Source organism: Macaca nemestrina, chromosome 11 (assembly GCF_043159975.1).
Source record: "Macaca nemestrina isolate mMacNem1 chromosome 11, mMacNem.hap1, whole genome shotgun sequence".
Taxonomy (NCBI): Eukaryota; Metazoa; Chordata; class Mammalia; order Primates; family Cercopithecidae; genus Macaca; species Macaca nemestrina.
In genome coordinates this window covers 112011108-112033529 of record NC_092135.1, presented here as the reverse complement: position 1 = coordinate 112033529, position 22422 = coordinate 112011108, and the positions used below count along the sequence as shown (strand labels likewise).

At 37.3% G+C, this 22422-nt stretch overlaps 1 protein-coding gene across 4 annotated transcripts in view; it reads right to left on the bottom strand.

Moving 5' to 3' along the window:
- Positions 1 to 22422, bottom strand: part of LOC105481157 (sperm associated antigen 16) — a 1164883-nt gene that overhangs the window by 408992 nt on the left and 733469 nt on the right. For all 4 annotated transcript variants that reach the window (XM_071073329.1, XM_071073330.1, XM_011740504.2 and 1 more), the window contains exon 13: positions 3867 to 3993. In XM_071073329.1, the coding sequence (XP_070929430.1) occupies positions 3867 to 3993 (127 nt within the window). The remainder of the gene's footprint in view (positions 1 to 3866; positions 3994 to 22422) is intronic.

The window sequence follows — 22422 nt, the reverse complement described above, 5'->3', positions numbered from 1 at the left end:
AATTTGCCACTAAGTCAATTTAAAAATATTTATGTTGATTAAAGTCATACAAATGGGATTTGCAAGCCCTTCTATGCTCTTACATTCAATGCATATGCTATTGCACTATGCTGAAGGTATTGTGCTGTGCCAAATCCCTCTTTTTCTCCTGATACTGCAGTGAATAAGGATAGCACAGAAAGAGCTCAGAACCTCAGGGAGGAAGGTCACCATAAATAAACAGCTGTATGCATTCAAGGCAGGTATACAGGAGAGACAACTTCTTAAAATTAGAGCAGTTTTACTTCTAAGCATTAGTGCTTCTGTTTTTCACATAAGAGAAAGTAAATAAGAAATAGACTTTCCTAGAACACTCAGTTATAGCACTTGAGAAAGAGAGAAAAAAACCTTGAAGTCAATAGAATTTAGGTCACTGCTAAATTAATATTTTCTCTATGGATATTCCTCTACCAATCACTTTTATACACACTTCACATCTAAGTTTTTAGGGCGAAATATATTGAAAATCTCGCTTTTCCATTGAAGCTCCATTAGCAGGAACAAACTCCACTGCATCAATGTCTAAGAAACTATTTTAAAGCAAGGAGGAGATTGCGAGACCTTTGTACCCAACAACAAATCATCCTGATTTTATTTTTAAGTCATGCCTGATGCACTCTTTCCACAATGCCCCCTTGACTTCTGCCTCCCCAGAAGTTTAAATCTCTGCAACATGTGAAGTTGGTAACCAAGACATGGGTAGCTCTACTTTAGTTTTTTCTATAATGTGTGGTGCTGAGCATATTTTGTTCTTCATATATCCTAAATAAATTGGCCTCAGAGGTCTAAACAGGGCTTCACACACTGAACTTGCATCCCTCCTAACACCATCTGTATGTCCATTACCATATTCCTTTATTTATATCACTCATGTTTTGTATATGGGAAATAAATTGGGAGAAATTACATTTCTCTTTCTTATTGACCCAGGAACCAGAAATTATGAATATTTATTCTTTTCTTATAGAGTCAACAGCAGTGTTTGTCCTGTAATCTTTATAAAATATTGCGAAGAAGAATATGGAGGCCTTGTTTTATATATATATTGGCATTCTTAAAGTTATGAATATCCGTGCTCAATAAACTCTGTGTTCTCTCTTCTCTTTCCTACATCTCCCATGATCTTACCCACAAGAAAATAAACATGCTGTCTCCTATCTGAACAAAGGAGGATCCTTTATTTGATCTTAGAGCTACAGTCTTTTCTCCTATTCATCTTCACAGCCGAACTGTCTGAAAGTGTAGTCCCTACATTTTGTTTACTTTGTGATATGGCTTGGCTTTGTGTTCCCCACCCACATCTCACCCTGAATCGTAATAATCCCCACATGTCAAGGGAGGGACCCAGTGGGAAGTAAGTGAATCAGGGGCACGTTTTTCCCATGCTGTTCTTGTGATAGTGAATGTCTGATGAACTCTGATGGTTTTATAAAGGGGAGCTCCCCTGAACATGGTCTCTTGGCTGCTGCCATGTAAGACGTGACTTTGCTCCCTCATTCATTTTCCAACATGCTGTGAGGCCTCCCCAGCTGTAAGGAACTGTGAGTTCATTAAACCTCTTTCCTTTATAAATTATCCAGGCTTGGGTATGTCTTTATCAGCAGGGTAAGAACAGACCAATACACTTTTCTTCAAATCAAATTCATTCTTGAACCTATAGTAATCCAGGTCTGTCCAATGTTAGCTCGGAAAATCTCATGATTCAGGAAAACCCTCATTCCTAGACAAATTGGAAAAGTTGCTCACCCTAAACTCCTCCTCCTCCCCGCATAATCTTCACCTCCACTCATTCTCCAAATTTTGATAAACTTCCTATGTTTAATGCATTCTCTCCTTTTCATCTGCACTATTTCCTAGCTCAAATTCTCATCCACTCATAGCCCATTATATTAGATTCCTCACATGACTGATTCCCTTACTTCCTTATCAAGATCATCTTTCTAAAAAGGGGAGAAATAAAAGTAAAATTCTAAGGCCCTCCCCCAGCCAACTGAACGAAGCATCTCTTAGCCAGCAGGACCCTAGAGTAACCTTGAAAACTGAGCTCTCAGCCAGGACAGGATGGTATTCAGACAAGCCTCCTCATACTCCCTCCCTTGATAATGACCATTAGCCTTGCTTCCCTAAGGGCTAAACAGAAACCAGCCCTTCCTTCCTTCCTTTTTTTTTTTTTTTTTTTTTTTTTAACTGGAGTTTTGCCCTTGTTCCCAGGCTGGAGTGCAATGGCGTGATTTTTGGCTCACTGCAACCTCCACCTCCTGGATACAAGCGATTCTCCTGCCTCAGCCTCCCAAGTAGCAGGGATTACACGCATGAACCACCACACTCAGCCAATTTTGTATTTTCAGTGGAGATGGGGTTTCACCATGTTGGTCAGGCTGGTCTGGAACTCCTGACCTCAAGTAATCCACCTGCCTCGGCCTCCCAAAGTGCTGGGATTATAGGTGTGAGCCACTGCACTCAGCCCAAACCAACCCTTTCAAAAGACCTCAAGAAATCAACCAGTGGAGGTGGAAGTTGCAGTGAGCAGAGATCGCAAGACTCAGTCTCAAAAAACAAAAAAAAAATTATAAGGTATGAAGATGTGTGGTTTTTTTAAAGTAATTTTCTCCGTTTTGGAGGTTAAATCAACCAGCTACCTGATACGGCCCTTCCTCTTTTAGCCTGGTAAGAGATCAGTGACCAAGAAGTGGTTCTGGTCAGTCTGTGGAGCATGTGCAGTAAGGGTTTTCATGTCTTCTACTTTACCTTCTGATGTCAGGCAGCTGAAAACTCCAGGCTTGGATCATGCTAAACTGTCATTTTTGGTACATGGGACCCATGAAGGGGCATGAATGTATATTGCGCATCTGCATGATTCACCTTTCATAAATAATCATGACTCCTCCTCAAGCTTATGAAATATTGACATAGCCAACTCAGCATAAATTCCTGTTCCCCTTGCTCTTCCCTTGAAGTATCTCTTTCTGGCTTCTGGCTGGAAGCTATGATTTCCAGCTTGTCCGAACAGCGACCCTGCAGACTGTAATCCCTTATGAGGAATTTATTTTCCAAATTTATGAACCTTGTCATTCTTCAGTTGACAAGGTAAATCTAATTATGTTGCCCTGTTTGCTTAATGCTCTTTAATTCCCTCAGAAATAGTTTAACACTTTAATCTGTCATGATCTTGTGTTTGTCTCTCTGTACACTCTTGCCTATCATGCCTCTTTTTCCTTAAGCTCTATCCATTTACATCATTACTGTCAAAACACGCCACTGCAGCCTCACATCTCTATGACTTTGAGCATGTATTGCCCTCTCCTAGAATCTACCCCTCTCCAGATGACCTATACATCCTACTTACCCTCTAGATCTTAGCTCAAGCATAGACTCCTTTGAAAGCCATCCACACTCTTCCAGCAGATATGGGTTCTCCTTCTTGCTTTCCCCTGGACTTACACATAGTCTTCCATTTTATTAACACATGTCTCATTTCATCAAAATGATGTCTTGTTTCTCTTCCTTTACCTAGCTATAAGATCCTTAAGGAGAGGCAGTGTGTGTTTCCCTTTTGTATCCCGTGAACCAGCAGAGCTTCTATCTCTATAAACAATTGTTGAAATAATTTTTAATGAGATAATCATATTATTTTTTACCTGATCACATTTGGGAGGCAGAATGGATACAAATGCATAGAAAGGATCTTGTAATTATGAACCTTTTACTGTTCTTTTGCCCCGAATGCCCTTACACAATCACTTTTTAAGTCATATTCCATACCCAAAGAATTACCAAGAATAATCAGACTTATCAAAACCCGGGAAAAAAGTGGATGATTTACTTACTGTTCTTGCATCCCATATAGACAGGGTCTTGTCTGCGGAACTTGTGAGAAGAGTATTGGAGAAAGGAAAAAACTCAATGCTGTTCACAGAATCTGTATGTCCATACAGCGTACATCTGCATCTTTCACTGTAAAGAGAGAAATTAAGAATTTTAGGAGTTAGTATCTATGCTGTCTATACAAGGCTAATAAAAATAATTTAAGGAACTGAGGCATAAAATAATTTTATTAATGGCAAAAATTTTACAACAACATTTTAAGAGTAAAATTCTACAGCTACCTTATATTCTCAGCACTTTATAGGATTAGCAGCATAAAACTAAACTTAAATTACCTTCAATTTATGGAATCACTTGGTAAAGTCATCTTTATACTATCACATTTATTCTTTACCATGAAATGATAGTATAAAAATTATCCCCATATGATAGAGGAATATGTTAAGACAATATTGCACTAATTCATAAGACAAACTCTTTTAGTCATTACTTTTCTTAATTGTATCTCAGACTTGGTTATATACTGGAATCAACTGAGGCACTTCGGTGGCTACCAGAGACTGGGGGAGGGAGAAGGGAGGGGAAAATAGGGAGAGATTGGTCAGTGGGTACAAAGTTACAATTAGATAGGAGGAATAAATTTTGGTGTCCTGTTGCACAGTAGGGTGAGTATGGTTAACAGTAAAACATTGTATACTACAAAACAGTTGGAAGAGAGGCTTTTGAAAGTTCTTGCCACAAAGAAATGGTAAATGCATGAAGTGATGGATACACTCACTACCCTGATTGAATCTCTCTACACCACAGATATATATTGAAGCATCAAATTGCACCCCCCATATGTACAATTATTAATGCACTGATTAATTAATTAAACCAAAAAGAAAAAGAAAAAAATACTCATACCCAGTCTCAAGCCCCAGACATTCTATGCCGATTGATGATGGAGCCTGGGAATTAATTAGTGGATTCATGCCTCCCCTGGTAATTATAATAGGCCTTTAGGGCTGAGAATTTAAACCAGTGGTTTTTAAAGTTTTTTACCCAGACTAGCAGTATCTCTGTCACTTGGAAACATGTCTGAAATGCAAATTCTCAGGCTTCATCCCAAACCTATTGAATGAGAAACTCTGGAGGAGGCCCCAACAATCTGTGTTTTAGCAAGCTCTTCAAGTGATTCTGATACATGTTAAAGTTTGAGAACCACTAATCTAAACTATTAGGAATGACCCAGAAGAAAGGGACAAATGCAGCTGTGTTTTTTTGCCGTTTTATGAAAGGGCTGTTTCTCGATGAAATAGGATATACACAGAGCAATATCACTCCTCATGTGTAATGACTGATTGCTCTTAAATAACTTTATTTATAAACTTATTTTTAAAATAGAGAAAAAATAGAATCAGGATAACTAATAAGTACTCAAAACAGAGGAGTCAAGATAAATGCATTCCTAATATAATAATCAGATAGTTGTCCGTGTGTTGCGACTCACACCTGTAATCCAAGCACTTTGGGAGGCCAAGGCAGCCAGATCACCTGAAGTCAAGAGTTCGAGACCAGCCTGGCCAACATGGTGAAACCTCGTCTCTACTAAAAATACAAAAATTAGCCTGACGTGGTGGCATAACGCCTGTAATCCCAGCTATTCGAGAGGCTGAGGCAGGAGAATTGCTTGAACCCGGGAGGCAGAGGTTGCAGTGAGCAGAGATTGAGCCACTGCACTCCAGCCTAGGTGACAGAGCAAGGCGCTCTCTCAAAAAAAAAAAAAAATATATATATATATATATATATATATATGTACACACATATGTATAATATATATGTATAAATCAGATAGTTAATCTTTGATTAACTAGTTCTTCTGTGGCTTGAACCACGCCATGTACAATAATATAGTGCAGCAGGCAAAACTCTGCAATGGGAGCCAGGAGACTGAATTCCAGTCCTGACTGGCAAGAACTAGCATGGTAACCATAGAAAAATTGTTTAATTTTAGTGGTCGTAAATTTTCTTCTTGTGTGAATGAAATTATTTACTTGATGCACTCAGTGATCCTGTCCAGCTCCTACATTCTGAGATCAAACTTAGAAATGTAAAATGGGAAGGAAGAAGTCAACTTGAGTATAGCGTATATGAACTGTAAGAAGCAAAATGTCCTTCCTTCCTTAAATGTTGGCATTTTTGAGACATCAAAAAATATAAAAATTTGCATGTATATGAATATGTATGTAAATTATTTAGCAACACTTCCCCTTTCTCATCAAAGCTAAGTATTACAGTAATAAATATTTGGAGCAAATCAATACATCAGGAATATTTTGTATTAGTTTCCTTACCTCAATATTTCACAGATAGGCTGATAGTATTTTAACCACTAAAGTTGATGATGTGTACACCAGGGGTCAAAAACCATGATGCTGAACTGACTGCTTATTTTTGTAAATACAGTTTTATTGGAATATGCCAATCTGTTTACACATTGTCTATTGCTGCTTTCCCACTACAGTAGCAGAGTTACATAGCCACGACAGAGACAATATGGTCCACAAATCAAAAATATTTAACTCATAGCCCTTTGAAAAAAGTTTGCTGAACCAAGAAGTATACCAACTTATTTGAATATTTAGACATATACTTGGGTTTTACTTATGATGTTTAATCTTTTTTGAAGGGAGCCCCAACACTCACAAAATAAGTTATTTCTTTTAAAAAAATTACTGTTTTATGTACAAATTTTTTCTGCTATTTTTAATGAATCTAAAAATGTAAGTATGAACATTTTTAAAGTTTCTATTCCAAAGCCCACTATCTTGAAATAATCACCTTTAAATATTAGTATAATTTCTCTAGTTATAGGTCTACAGAGAGACAGTGAGGTAAGGTAGGAGAGAAAGAGTGAGATAAAAATTAAGAATTGTATTTCTATTATATTAAAGTGGTGAATTATTAAACTAAATTATATGACATTTAACAATAAAATAAAATAACTAAAGGCTTTGCTGAAAGTCAAGTAGATACTTTCTTGCTACAAGACAAGAGCTATCACTATCTAAAAGATATCATTAAGAAAAATATTAAAGTATGCTATTTTAATAACATTTCATTTTTTAAAAGTATATTGAAAAAAGGAAAATAATGTATTTATATTCCTCCCACTTTCTTTTTACTCACCTCTGAAATTTAAAAAATCTTATTGTTAAATTTAAAATATCAAAAATCATAACATATTTTGATCTGTAATCACAAAGCTCAAATTCAGTGTCCCTCCTTCCCCATCTTCCTAGTGTTTAATATATGTTTAATCCTCTGCATCCATACTTTTAGACAGTTTAATGATTATTCAGTACTTCAACAGCAGTTTTCACTGATTATAATTTCTTGGGCCACCTGACCTCCTCAAATGTTTGTGGAGAAACGGTTCACTGTTAGAGTACTGCAAAGTTTGAGGTCAGTCCAATCTCTCCAATTATTCCCACCCAACCTTCTTTAGGGCTTGTTTGCTGTTTATGCCCAAGAGCCCTTACAATTTCTTTCCCAAATACTGAAGTTCAGAAATTTTAGCACAGCATACCCTAATAGAAAGCCCCAGCTATTATTCCTAGACTTTTATTATTCCAGGAAAGTTTCTTCCCCTGTGTCTTTTTTCTCTTTCTCTTCAATTTAGCCCATTTATTTTGTTTAGAAACATTATGTTCTTTTTTGTCCTTCCCCTGTGTCTTTTTTTTCTTTCTCTTCAATTTAGTCCATTTATTTTGTTTAGAAACATTATGTTCTTTTTTGTCTAATTTGCCTTTACATTTAACATTTTCTCTACAATCCTTATTTTTTTCATTTTTAATATCTGTTCTTTATAACTCTCAATTATGTTTATTCTACTTGTGTGTTGGGTAGGGGGAGGGCAATCAAAAGCTTTTATTTCTGTTTTCTAGCTCACTTGTTTCTTGATCTTTCTCAGTCTGCTTTTCATTTGCATCTATTATCTTATAAATCATAATACAATATTTTAACTCTTTTGACATTTTATTATATAAAACAATTTAAAATATAGCATTTCAGTAATTTCTTTGCAAATAGAGTGTTTTGTCTGAATTATTGATTTCATATCTGTACTTAGGTGATTCCTTTATGCACTGCACGTTCTTCACTGAAATTTGGGGTTTTATTCATTAACTCTTCAATTTTTGCAATTCTTTATAAAATCTGATTGGTTTCTTTTTATTTTGACTTATGAAGACAGCTATTGGGGGATGGCTATTTTCTAAAGATTAATGGCAAAAGGTGGGAAAATGGGAAAATTAATTGGCAGAAGGAGAGAAAGCCACTGACTTCTATTCAGATTTGTTGTCTCCCACAAAATCTTTTCACCTCATGTGCTGTTGACCTGATCCCTGAAGTTTATCTCTTCTCCATTTTCTTACTTTACTTTCAAGTACAGATGTAGTATGTTGCAATACCCCTAACGTCACAGGCTCTATTTTAACTCTGAATGCGCCTGTCTCCCTCACAACCCCCATTCTGCCTGACCTATGGCAATTTGCTTTATCTCTTTTATCTAACAATAAAAATGGCTTGTTAGGATTTATGCTTCCAAGTATGATAAAGTAACCAGTTTCTGTACTTCTTTTACAATAAGCAACTGTAAAATTACACACATTATCTAAAGTAAGTTTTTACTGGCATTGAACTAAACACATAGCACAGGACTATAATCTTTAAGAGAAGGAAAAACTCAAAATGAGCTCTGTAACCTCCATGACTTTCTGCTTGGATGCACTCTTTACTATCAAATACAGAAATAGAGCCCAGTAGAACTGAAGTTTCACTGAGTTGAGAAGCAGTGAGAAAAGTCTAGGCTTCTGAGTTGCTTAAAATTTGGAGTGTAGAGTAGCTGACAAAAGGGAGCTGAGCTGGGAATGACAGCAGTTTGTGTGAGGATTCACCATGAATTTTGGGCGAAGGTCTAGATGGCATTTTTATAGAGTAAAATTCCACAAAGTCTAGCAGAGATTTCCTGCTCTATATTTGACAGCTGAACAATAATACCAGAGATTAGCTACTGCTAGAAAGAATACTCTAGAGTTTAATCCTGGGTGAAGTGGAAAGAATTTACTGCATACCTCAGACTCTCACTTGGAGATTCAAGAAAGGCTCCACTATAGGAGTAAGGGTAAGGTTTATAAACTAAGTTCAAAACAAAAGTTCAGTTCTATTACCAATGAATAAAACCATGCCTGAAAGAGAAAAACTGATCTTCCCATAATTAAACTGCTCATTACAACAGAACTCACTACCTTTTCTAGGAGACAATCTAATATAGATTTCTCCAAATTAGTCATTAACAACATCCAGCATGTTTTTTTTTTTTTTTTTTTTTTGAGATGGAGTCTTGCTCTGTTGCCCAGGCTGGAGTGCAGTAGCATGATCTTGGCTCACTGCAACCTCTGCCTCCCAGGTTCAAGCGATTCTCCTGCCACAGCCTCTGGAGTAGCTGGAGCTACAGTCCTGTGCCAGCACAGCAGGCTAATTTTTGTATTTTTAGTGGAGACAGGGTTTCACCATGTTGGCCAGGCTGGTGTCAAACTCTTGACCTCAAGGACACCTTGGCCTCCCAAAGTGCTGGGATTACAGGCATGAGCCACCACACCCAACCCCAGCATGTGATTTTTTTTTAAATGCTACATATGTACATGTGTGAAGAGGTAAAAATGTAAGCCATACACAAGAAAAATAAAAATACATAAAACAGAAACATACTCTGAATCAAACACTGGAAATCAAAGACCAAGACTACAAATGATGTATTATTATTCTGATCAAAGATTTAAAGAAACATATAGTTATAATGGATGTGCAGATAGAGAATCTCAGAGGTAAATGTAAACCATAAAAAAGAGGTCTATGCAAGAATGGATAAGTATATGTGAAATTAAAAAGTGAACTGGGTGAGCAAAATATTAGACTGGGTACTGAAGGAAAAAAAGTCGTGAAAATGAAGAGATTAATAGAAATTATCTGATTTGAAGAACATAAAAATATTGAAAAACCATGGATTACAGTCTCAATAATCAGTAGAAAAATATTACAAGGTCTAACATAAGTATAACTGTGTTATCAGAGAGGGGTAAGAGAAGGAGGGAGAGAGATAAGGTAGAAATATTTTTGCAGAAATAACGGCTAAAATGTTCCCCAATTTAATGAAAAATATCAACATTGATATTTTTCATATCAACATTCCTATCAATATTCATATCAAGATTGAAAAAGCTCAGCAAAATCCAAACAGGCTTAATAACAGAAAGAATGCACATAAGTATATAATAGTCAAACTGTCAAAAGCAAAACATAAAACAAATTCTCTAAAGCAGCCACAGATAAACATAATGTGCAGAGAGCAATTATACAAACAGCAACTGACATTTTAACAGAAATAATGGAGACACATTCACTTTTTTGAGGGCTGAAAATTCGATATTCAGCCAAGAATTCCTTCAATAACGAGAATAAAACACTTTTAGATAAATAAAATATGGTAACGCCATTGACAGCAGACGTTTTCTACAAGAAAGGCTGAAAAGAAGTTAATTCAGATTAAATGGAAATGACAACAAATGGAAACATTTGCTCATGAAAATAATGTATACCAAACTTTTTAATTTCACACATTTTTTTTTTTTTTGTAGAGATAGAGTCTTGCTATATTTTCCAGGCTGGTCTCAAACTTGTGGCCTCAAGAACTCCTCCAGCTTTGGCCTCCCAAAGTCCTGGGATTGCAGGCATGAGCCACCATCCCTGGCCATATTGTTTTGTTTTAACTGAGGCATTTCAATCTGTAAAGAATTATGCCGTAACCTTTAAAAATATTAATATACCAAATCTTCCATGAATTAGACTAAAAATTCTTTTTATTTGCAATTTTATTAGTATTTTTAAGCAAATGCAACTTTTTTTTTTTTTTTTTTTTTTTTTGAGACAGAGTCTCACTCTGTCACCCAGGCTGGAGTGCAGTGGCGCAATCTCGGCTCACTGCAAGATGCGCCTCCCGGGTTCACGCCATTCTCCTGCCTCAGTCTCCCGAGTAGCTGGGACTACAGGCACCCGCCACAACACCTGGGTAATTTTTTGTATTTTTTTTTTAGTAGAGACGGGGTTTCACTGTGTTGACCAGGATGGTTTCAATCTCCTGACCTCGTGATCCGCACTCCTCGGCCTCCCAAAGTGCTGAGATTACAGGCGTGAGCCACAGTGCCCAGCCAAATGCAACATTATAATAAATATAAGTACATTTGTGTTATTACAATGGTAATCTAACATATGTATATACACAGAGAATTTATAATCTAGTAATAAGTGTCCTTACAATTATATGATATACACTATTGGTAAAATACTGTACACATTCATAATTTATATTCAGACTTTGTTGTCATTATCACCCAATTAAATTATCCAGGAGTACTATATATTCACTTATGGTGGCGGGGTACGGGAGGAGGGGGGAGGAGCAACTCTTCAGTGATATATTACAGCTCACATAGTTTCCCAAACAAAGTAGAAAAGCTAGGTCTTCAGATAGCTCAAGGGAAGAAAGTACTGCTCCAGAGGGTAACAAATCTGCTCATGTCAGTGTCTTAAGGTGTGGGGCATCCCTGGCAGACAGGTTGCAAAAGCAGGCTTGTGAAAGATTAATTAACTGCCAGAGAAGGAAGTCCCATTCAGAATTTCTTTGGAAGGTGAAAATGGACTAAAGTGATGGAGCATGACAGCACTGCAAAGAATGAAAATGATTTGTACATTTCCATCAAAACATAAACACTGAAGTCGCATGCAATTTTCTGTTTCTTATCTCTTTTTTTTCCCTATCATTTTTTAGGAAGAAGTTCACAAGCAATAGCTCTTTCTTAACTTACCTCTTGGTTTTCCTTTATTTCCTTTCATCTCCTCCCTTTTCTTTCCTTGCTGCCTTAATTTGTTATTCTGGTAACTGAATGATAAATATTTCTCTACACTTTCAACTTGCTGTAAAGCAGATTTGTCTACTCTTCCAGGTCAGATACATTTTTATTTAAAATGCATTTCCCATACATATGCTAACTCTAAAAGGACATTGTTTTAACACTTAGAGTTCCTTTGTGAAACATTAAATTTTAGGGTTTTTATTTCCTTTGATATGTTTGTTTTAATACTACTAATATTGAATACAAAATTGTAACTTAAAATTCAGGCTTGTAGGAATATGCAGGTCAACAAAATGTGGCTAATAGAATTATGAAACATTGATATAAAGACAGCAGCAAGATTTTTTTAAGTGAACATGAAAAAAAGAGTAAAAAATATCTAGCTTTGTTTTGAAAGGGGATACTAGAATTCATTACCATATTAACCCTTAGTAAGAGCTGGATTTTAAATAGTATTTATATAATTGAACCAAAATAAAATCGTAAAATCCATCATGAGCTTATCTGAAATAAAATTCTTCATGAAATACCTATTCTAAAAATCCAACATGAACATAAGTGAAACCTATTTAAATCCCTAGACTGCAATTCATAACATCCAAGTTCACGAGGGATTTTCCTCATCTCCTAGTTTTCTGTAAAGGTTTATATATAAGCTATTTTTAAAATTCACAAGAATTTTGCACCTTAGCCAGGCAAAGTCCTCTAGTGACACCCAAATTTTGACTTCAAAAGTCAAGAATATTTTTATAATGTAAATATTTGTGTATATTGCCAAAAATAATATAAAATAATTCATGATGTGATAGTTCCTTTCTTTGTAGTCATGAAATTCAGTTGGATATTTAGTGGAGGGGTGAGATCTAAATAAAATCTACCATGGAGTCTGCCGCAAGCTCTACCGTAAGATTCACCACAATCTGTGTCTGTATGAAAATCATGTGGTCTGAGCATCTCACCCAGGTTGGATCATGGCCAGGTCACAGCTCCTAAACAAAAGAAGTTCTTGGCCAAAACCCTCAATGATAAAAAATATACTAATAAATTGAACATTGTCCCCAGATGGTCATAAAAATCCACCGCACATAAAAGGCAGACTCCTAACAACCTCAACTACCTGGAACACAGGCAGGATCTTGGGTCTAAAAGCAAAATGTGAATAAATAAAATGATCATAATAGAGCTAGCAACTCAGAGTGCCTTCAAGTCCTCACTCAGCCTTGTTAAATAGTCAACTGAAACATTTTTGCAAAGAATGTGGGTGCAGGAGGGCTGGGATTAAAAGGCCAGAGAGTACCACAAACTAACAGTGAGAAAAAGTGGAAGCTTGGCAGTAAACTGAAAAACTGAAAATATAAAACAAAAAGAAGACCAAATATTAAAATAGCAACCTGAGGCAGGCTGATAAAGATCAAAACAAACAGCCTTGTAACTCAACACTTCCTACATTTTACATTACAATTTAAGCAGACATTTATTGAGTGCTTAGTGTTCTAAGCAATTTACATATATTAAATAACAATGTGAAAATACGGTCGACCCTCATTATTTGTGACTTCATATTTGCGAATTTGCCTACTTAATAAAATGTATTTGTAATGACAAAGATTCTCTCTTTGATCAAACGCTAGCCACGCTCCTCGGAACTCCTTGACTAGGTCTCATGCTTGGCCTGTAAAATCCACAAGCTGTCAGTGCACATGAAATTCTCCCACCCTCCTATGAAAAGACTTGAATAAGCACTAGATCAAGCCTGCATCCCTAGGATGACCCCAGCCCCATTTAAGATCCTGCCTGAGGAAGCTCATGGCTGCCAAAAGAATTGACTATTCTAGCCCACACCTGATAAGCCCTGAACACCTTTTTTAGAGCATTTACTACAAAGGGCTTACAATTGTGGATCCTTCCTTTATCCCTTTGAGATGCCTATGTATCTTCTACAATTGAGGACCTGAAAGCATTCCTTTCCAACGTAAGTATCAGGAAGAACAGCTTGCCTCCCAGTCTCTACTGGAGGATTGAATCATTTACACTGACCAACAATTTATAATTTTTCGCTACCCTGACTCTACTGAGTCCCTGCTCATCTTTCTCCCTATTCCCCAATTCTCTCTTTAAAATGCCCAGTCCCCCCTGTACAAATCTAAGTTGAGTTCAGGTCACATTGGGCCCTCTTCCCTTCTGCAGCAGTATATTATGGATTACCACCTGACCTTACCACTTTAACTAGTGTCCAGCTTTGTTGATCTTCAACAGTAATTCCCAAATTATACTCACAGCCCATTTTGCTCATTTGTAGACACAGGCATGGGCAGAAGCTTGAAAAATTTGAGTCACCTGATGTGCATGTTCCCAGTTGTGTTGAAACTAGGCAAAGCTCTACCTTTGTGTTTCAACTCTCATACTATAAACAGGGTCGCTTTAACAGTCTATTTATTGCCATGTTTTTCATGCTTCTGTGCTTTTCTGTTGGTAATTTCCCTATTTAAAATGGCCCTTGGCTGTAGCGCTATAGTGCTGTCTAGTGATCCTAAATGCAAAAAGGCTGTGATGTGTCTTAGAGAGAACATACATTTGTTAGATAAGCTTTGTTCAAATACAAGTGATAGTGCTAGATTAACATGTCTATGTGGTCCATGTTAATGATTCAACAATATATATTAAATAAATTATCTTTAAATAGAAACATACACAAAACAATGCATGTATTGACTGGTTGATGAATCAGCTTCCAGGAAACTAACCCTGTATTTCCCTTTGAAACAATAATCCAGTATTTACTAATTCAGTGTTTGTGTTGACTTTATAGAATATAACTGCCTTGAATAACAAGAACTAACAACACTTATAATTTCCCCAATTAACAGAGAAGGAAACTGAGCTAGAAAGAATCAGAGTAATACTCAATATTACACAATCGTAGAGGCAGGATTTTATCCCAAACAGTTGGTTTAAGATTATGTTCTTTTAACCACTATACTACCTTTCTGATTGTTCACATAAGATTAATATCAACTGAGGACCTTATATCATCAAGAATTGATGAAATTATGCTCTATAGGCAGAAAACATATACATTTTATAGAAATTATCTTTAATAAATAGACACTATTTGCTTACAGGTGAAATGGCCACTATCTAGCAAATTAAATTTATGTTAACCGATCTCCCACAGTGTCAGATAAGTCCATTTCTGTGGATTAGAAACATTTTTAAATTTAGATAAAACAAATATTAACTGGTCTAATATAGTGCTACACCACAGTTGACTTGTACTGATTCACAAGGGAAAATGGTATACATTGGTTCTCAACTCCACATTCAGCCACTTCAGGTTGATCCCCGGAAATGTGTTATGGTGAGGGTATTTACACTATGGAAGCTGTCAAATGCTACATATCAAGGCCTTTATTTTTCTGAGAGTGGGCTTGCAAGCACACCACTACTGGATGCCTAATATTCTCAATGAGATAGTTTTATGTGTAACTTGAATGGGATAAGTACGTCCAGATAGTTGGTAAAATGTTATTGCTGGGTGCGTCTGTGAGGGTGTTTCTAGAAGAGATTAGCATTTGGATCAGTAGACTGAGTAAAGGAGATGTCCCTCACCAATGTAAGAAGGCACCATTCAATCCATTGAGGGCATAAATACAACTAAAATGGTGAGTTTGCTCTTTGCTCAATCTGGGACATGCATATTCTCTTGCTGTCGGATATCAGAGCTCCTGGTTCTCAGGCCTTTGAACTTGGACCAGCACTTAGACCACTGGCTGCCTTGGTTCGCAGACCTTCAGGTTTGGACTGGAAATATACCACTGGCTTTCCTGTGCCTCCAGCTTGCAGACAGTAAGTAGATCATGGGACTTCCTGCCTCCATAATTGCATCTATCTATCTATCTATCTATCTATCTATCTATCTATCTATCTCTTACTGGTTCTATTTCACTGGAGAACCCTAATACAGTGTTTATCTAGAATTTATTTACCTTTTATAATTACACTAAGTTTTAAAATATTTCTCTAGCAATTCCATTTATCATCTAAATCTAATCATTTAATCCATGTGTTGAGTTTCCCTTGCCTTATTTATTGCTTTTTAAATTTATTTTTAATCCAGCCCATTCGATACTGAAACTCAGAAGAATAAGAATGAATGTGAGCCTATATGTAAGTGCCTCAATTCTTAAGAATGAAATAGTAAACTCTTTCTTTATTAATACACAAATATATGGTTTGGCTGTGTCCCCACCAAATATCATCTTGAATTTGAGTTCCCATAATTCCCACATCTTGTGGAGGGACCCAGGGGGAGACGATTGAATTAGGGAGGCAGTTTCCCCCATACTGTTCTCTTAGAGGTAGTGAATAAGTCTCACGACATCTGATGGTTTTATAAGGGGAAACCCCCTTTCGCTTGGCTTTCATTCTCTCTTGTCTGTCACCATGCAAGACGTGCCTTTCATCTTCTGCCACAATTGTGAAGCCTCCCCAGTCACATGGAATTTTGAGTCCATTAAACCTCTTTTTCTTTATAAATTGCCCAGTCTCAGGTATGTCTTTATCAGCAGCATGAAAACGGACTCATACGCACAAACTCTTATTTTACTCTAAAATGTAAAATAAGAATTTGTGTATTAATAAAGAAATAGTTCACCATTACATTCTTATTTTCTTTTACTTTCAGAGTAAAATATAAGAGTTATTTACAGAGAATTTTTACAGAGTTTAGGTTTGTTGCCTGTCATCTGTACCATCTAGGTATGTACTGCATGTGCCATAGTCTAAGTTAGTTTAAAATATTATTTTCCCTCAATATTACAAAGGACAGTAAGAGCTAAAAGTGAAATGTCACATTGCTGAGTGATTCTCTTGGTTTGGGTTTCTGCAAATTAATAGACTAAGCAAAACGTTTATATATACTTTAGAACCTGTGCCTTATGATGTGGAACTATGAAAGTCAATCCTTCAGGTGCCTGAACCCCAGACCTGAGTAAGAAATAATGAAAGCTCATAACTTCAATCATACAGTGCTGTTTTTTAATGTTCTGCACTTAGATCACTTTTAGCTTCTAAAAATTCCGTGATTTAAAACCATCTAGTAACCATTTAATGTGTTTTTTTTTTTACATATAGAAAAGGTCAACAGAATTGTTTTGAAGCATATATTTCTTTCAAATAACTTTAAACATAAAAGGAAATAAATTAGCTTTAAAGATGATTGGGAACAACTTCATTGTTAACTGTAAGTTGATAAAGAAATATAACCTCATATACTCTAAACTCAAAAACCTCTTCTGAAATAATTTATTCAAACTTCTACCAATTAATTTAATGCAATATGTTCACACATAGCCACAATGATACTTTGAAATCTTATGTCTGTTTTCGTTTCCATATCTACCTCCTGAAAGAGATCTTAGAAAGCAGGTATCGGGAACAGGAAAAGCTAATCACAAAGGCAAGATCTCTAGCTCTAGTAGTTTGGCTATTAGAGAGCAGAGAACCCAGCAAGCAGAGAATAAAGGAGAGAAAGACTGGCTGAAATGAAGGCGAAAATGCTTAGGTGTATCTAGGAGCTTGATTGTCTAAGAGATAATCTATTTAACCCACCTGTTTCCTCAGGCTCAGAGCTTGCCTTCAAAGCTCAGTATATTCTGACCATAAAGAGCTAGAAACCTGAATGGACCCACAACTCCCATCATGGTCACATCATCTGTTTATTTCCTTTATAGCACCAATCACTTGCCAAATTTAACTTATTTATTTATGTTCTTGTTCTCTCTTACAATTGTCAGCCCTGTGTAGAGTTGAACACTCCATGGGGACTCTGGCCTTATCTGTCACAATCCATCACTTAACAGTTGTACATAGCTAGCCCAGAATGGGTACTCAATAAATACTTATTTTTAATGAAAATACAAATCTTTGTGTTCTCTGAAGAGACACCATTACTTCCTGTATTAGTCTGTTTTCATACTGCTGATAAAGACATACTCAAGACTATGAAGAAAAAGAGGTTTAATTGGACTTGCAGTTCCATATGACGGGGAAGGCCTCAGAATAATGGCTGGGGGGTGAAAGGCAGCAGGAGAAAATGAGGAAGATGCAAAATGGGAAACCCCTGATAAAACCATCAGATCTCGTGAGACTTATTCACTACCATGAGAACAGTATGGGGGAAACCACACTGATGATTCAAATGATCTCCCACTGGGTCCCTCCCACAACAAGTGGAAATTATAGGAGTACAATTCAAGATGAGATGTAGGTGGGGACACAGAGCCAAACCATATCATTCCACCCCGGCCCCTCCAAATCTCATGTCCTCATATTTGAAAACCAATTATGTCTTCCCAACAGTCCCCCAAAGTCTTAACTCATTTCAGCATTAACCCAGAAGTCCACAGTCCAAAGTCTCATCTGAGACAAAGCAAGTCACTTCCACTTATGAGCCTGTAAAATCAAAAGCAAGCTAGTTACTTCCTAGATATAGTGGGGTACAGGTATTGGGTAAATACAGCCATTCCAAATGGGAGAAATTGGCACAAACAAAGTGGTTACAGAGTCCATGCAAGTCTGAAATCCAGTGAGGCAGTCAAATGCTAAAGCTCAAAAATAATCTCCTTTGACTCCAGATCACGCTGATGCAAGAGATAGGTTCCCATGGTCTTAGGCAGCTCCACCCATGTGGCTTTGCAAGTTACAGCCTCTCTTCCAGCTGCTTTCACGGGCTGGCATTGAGTGTCTGTGACTTTGCCAGGCGAACAGTGCAAGCTGTCAGTGGATCTACAATTCTGGCGTCTGGAGGACGGTGGCCCTCTTCTCACAGCCCCACTAGGCAGTGCCCCAGTAAGGACTCTGTGTGGGGGCTCCAGCTGCACATTTCCCTTCCACACTGCCCTAGCAGAGGTTCTCCACGAGCACCCTGCACCTGCAGCAAACTTCTTCCTGGACATCCAAGCATTTCCATACATGTTCTGAAATCTAGGCAGAGGTTCCCAAACCCAAATTTTTGACTTCTGTGTACTTGCAGGCTCAACACCATGTGGAAGCTGCCAAGGATTGGGGCTTGCACCCTCTGAAGCCACAGCCGAAGCTCTACATTGGACCCTTTCTGCCATGGCTGGAGCATCTGGGATGCAGAGCAAAAAGTCCTTAGGCCACACACAACATGGGATTCTGGCCCAGGCACATGAAACCATTTTCTCCTAAACCTCCTAGCCTGTGATGGGAGGGGCTGCCATGAAGACCTCTGACATGCCCTGGAGACATTTTATCCATTGTCTTGGGGATTAATATTCCCCTTATTGTTACTTATGCAAATTTCTGCAGCTGGCTTGAATTTCTCCTCAGAAAATGGGTTTTCCTTTTCTATCACATTGTCAGGCTGCAAATTTTCTGAATTTTCATGCTCTGCTTCCCTTACAAAACTGAATGCCTTTAACAGCACCCAAGTCACATCCTGAATGTTTTACTGCTTAGAAATTTCTTGCACCAGATACCCTAAATCATCTCTCTCAAGTTCAAAGTTCCAGAAATCCCTAGGGCAGGGGCAAAGTGCCACCAGTCTCTTTGCTAAAACATAACAAGAGTCACCTTTGCTCTAATTCCCAACAAGTTCCTCATATCCATCTGAGATCCCCTCAGCCTGGACCTTATTGTCCATATCACTATCAAGCTTTTGGTCAAAGCCATCCAATAAGTCTATAGGAAGTTTCAAACTTTCCAACATTTTCCTGTCTTCAATCTGTTCCAGCCTCTGCCTGTTAACTAGTTCCAAAGTTGTTTCCATATTTTCAGGTATCTTTTCAGCAACATCCCACTCTACTGGTACCAGTTTACTCTACCAGTCTGTTTTCATGCTGCTGATAAAGACACACCCAAGACTGGGAAGAAAAAAAGTTTAACTGGACTTGCAGTTCTGCGTGGCTGGGGAGGCCTCAGAATCATGGTGGGAGGTGAAAGGCACTTCTTACTGGGAGGCAGCAAGATAAAATAAGGAAGGTGTAAAAGTGGAAACCCTTGATAAAACCATCAGATCTCGTGAGACTTACTCCCTACCATGAGAATAGTATGGGGGAAACTGCTGCCATGATTCAAATTGTCTCCCACCTGGTCCTCCCACAACACATGGGAGTTATGTGAGTACAATTCAAGATGAGATTTGGGTGGGGACACAGAGCCAAACCATATCACTTCCCAGTACTTAACCCTCAATCCAGTATCCTTCCCTTTGAATTCATCTTGAAATTTTGAATCGATTGCATAAAAATATACTTGCTGAGATTCATGTGGATTTTAATTACCTTAAAAGAGATAGGATCACATGATCAACCAAAAGGGCACAATAATTGATTGCCCTGTAAAGACTATAGAAACTTCCAGTATTTTAGTTTTTATTTTCTCATCTAACAGCATAATTTAGTTAACTGACACTTCTGACTTTAATTCACACTCTTGCTCTTAGGAATGAAAGCTACTTAAGAGTATTAAATTTGTATACCTTGATTACCATCCTTGATGGTATCAATGTAAGGGTTCCATTTTTCCATTGTGTTGCTATAAAACAAGCTTGTCCAACCCATGGCCCATGGGCTGCATGCAGCCCAGGATGACTCTGAATGTGGTCCAACAAAAATTAGTAAAGTTTTTAAAAACATTATGAGATTGGTGATTTTTTTAAACCTCATCAGCTACCATTAGGTATTTTATGGGTGGCCCAAGACAATTCTTCTTCTTTCAATGTGGCCCAGGGAAGCCAAAAGATTGGACACCCTTTCTTTAAAATGTCAGCAAAAGGGCATTTTTAAATGTTTGAATGAGGATATAAGTCACTGGTAAAAAGAAAGTGAGAAAATATATTAGGACTAACAGGGGACCTTCAGTTTTGCCACAGCAGATCGAGTGCACAATATGACTCTTGACTTTATTTATAATGTTTTTGCTGCTATGATATGTCAGAAATGACTTTATACAAAATGGTAAAATAAGAAATTTGTTTTTGGAAAATTAGTTCCTCATTGTCTCCCTCTTTCTGTTATGTAGGCCTAACCCTTCTGAGCTGAAAAACAGTTTTATGGCAATATTTCACATTTAATCATGTTCAACATCGGAAGGCCAACAGCATGTAATTTTCTGTATAGTCTTATTCCTGAGTCCCTGGTATGTCTATTATTTTCTTTTCTTCTTACTCTTTAATAAATCCTATAACAACTGTAAGCAAGGGTGAAAGATGAGGAATATTGGGAGGGAAAGTATTCAAGTTATGTGAAGCTATCAAAGGAAGAAAATTAAACCTAGCTTGAACTTCGTAAGTCAGAATATGTTTTTTATGAATGTAGTACCTAAAAATGAAAATACTAAAAATGGCAAGCATAATTTAAACAGATTATTTTTCTCAATTAGTTCAACTTTTCCATTTACCCAAAGGATGTTGTCCCTCTTTCCAGACCCTAGAGCTTTCTAGCCATCTAACAAGAATACAACATATAAGAAAAATTATTTAAAAAAAAAAATCCAGGCAGGCAAACCTAGAAAGGGCAAATAGCTTAGACTAATAGCATTAGTACGGCCAGGCGCAGTGGTTCACGCCTGTAATCCCAGTACTTTGGGAGGCTGAGGTGGGCAAATCACAAGGTCAGGAGTTCAAGACTAGCCTGGCCAACATGGTGAAACCCCGTCTCTACCAAAGACACAAAAAAATTAGCCAGGCCCAGTGGTGCATGGCTGTAATCCCAGCTACTTGGGAGGCTGAGGCAGGAGAATCACTGGAACCCAAGAAGTAGAGGTTGCAGTGAGCAGAGATCGCGTCATTGCACTCCAGCCTGACAGCCTGAGTGACAGGGCAAGATTCCATCTCAAAATAAATAAATAAATAAATAAAAGAAGAATAGCATTAGTAGCAGAGCTTCCTCATTACTTTACTATCTTATTTTAAGTACCTGTGATTCAATGGCATAAGATATATCTGCCTTTATTCTATAACTGAGTACAGCGGCAACATTCTGACTTTTCCTGACAGTCCTGATTTTATGGAATTTTATTATTTTCAATAAATATAATACATCAAATATATCTTAAATATGATTTGATTTCCATGCCTCTGAAATAGTTACATGCATAATGCACAAATCAGACTTACACTTTTTGTCAGAACTTAGCCATTAGGTATCTGCTTTAAAATTGTATTTTGGAATTAATTTCTTCATCATCAGTATTCCTGGCGATGTAAATGTGTGAGATTATTCCTCAATGGTAGTATAATTTATTGAAATACTAATTTGCATTTATACTCCTGGTGATTTCCCCCTATTTTTTCCAGTGAAGCAGGGAAATAGGCTTTGTAATTCCTTGCCTCTGGAATATTGGATGGACAGAGGCCAGACACTACCTGGAGTCAGAAGTGTTTCTTGTCTTTTGTAAAACTCTAAGCTCACGCTAGTTATCTCTGAAAGAAGAGAAGGCTTTAGGGAAGCTTTCAAGGACAAGGAGAAAGAGTGAGGTAGATTCCCTTGGAGTGGGAAAGAGGTATGTATGCTTGTCAGGCTCTGTGAGAAGGAAAGAATTTAGTATCACTCTACTGCATTGCCTGGAAAAGGTAGCC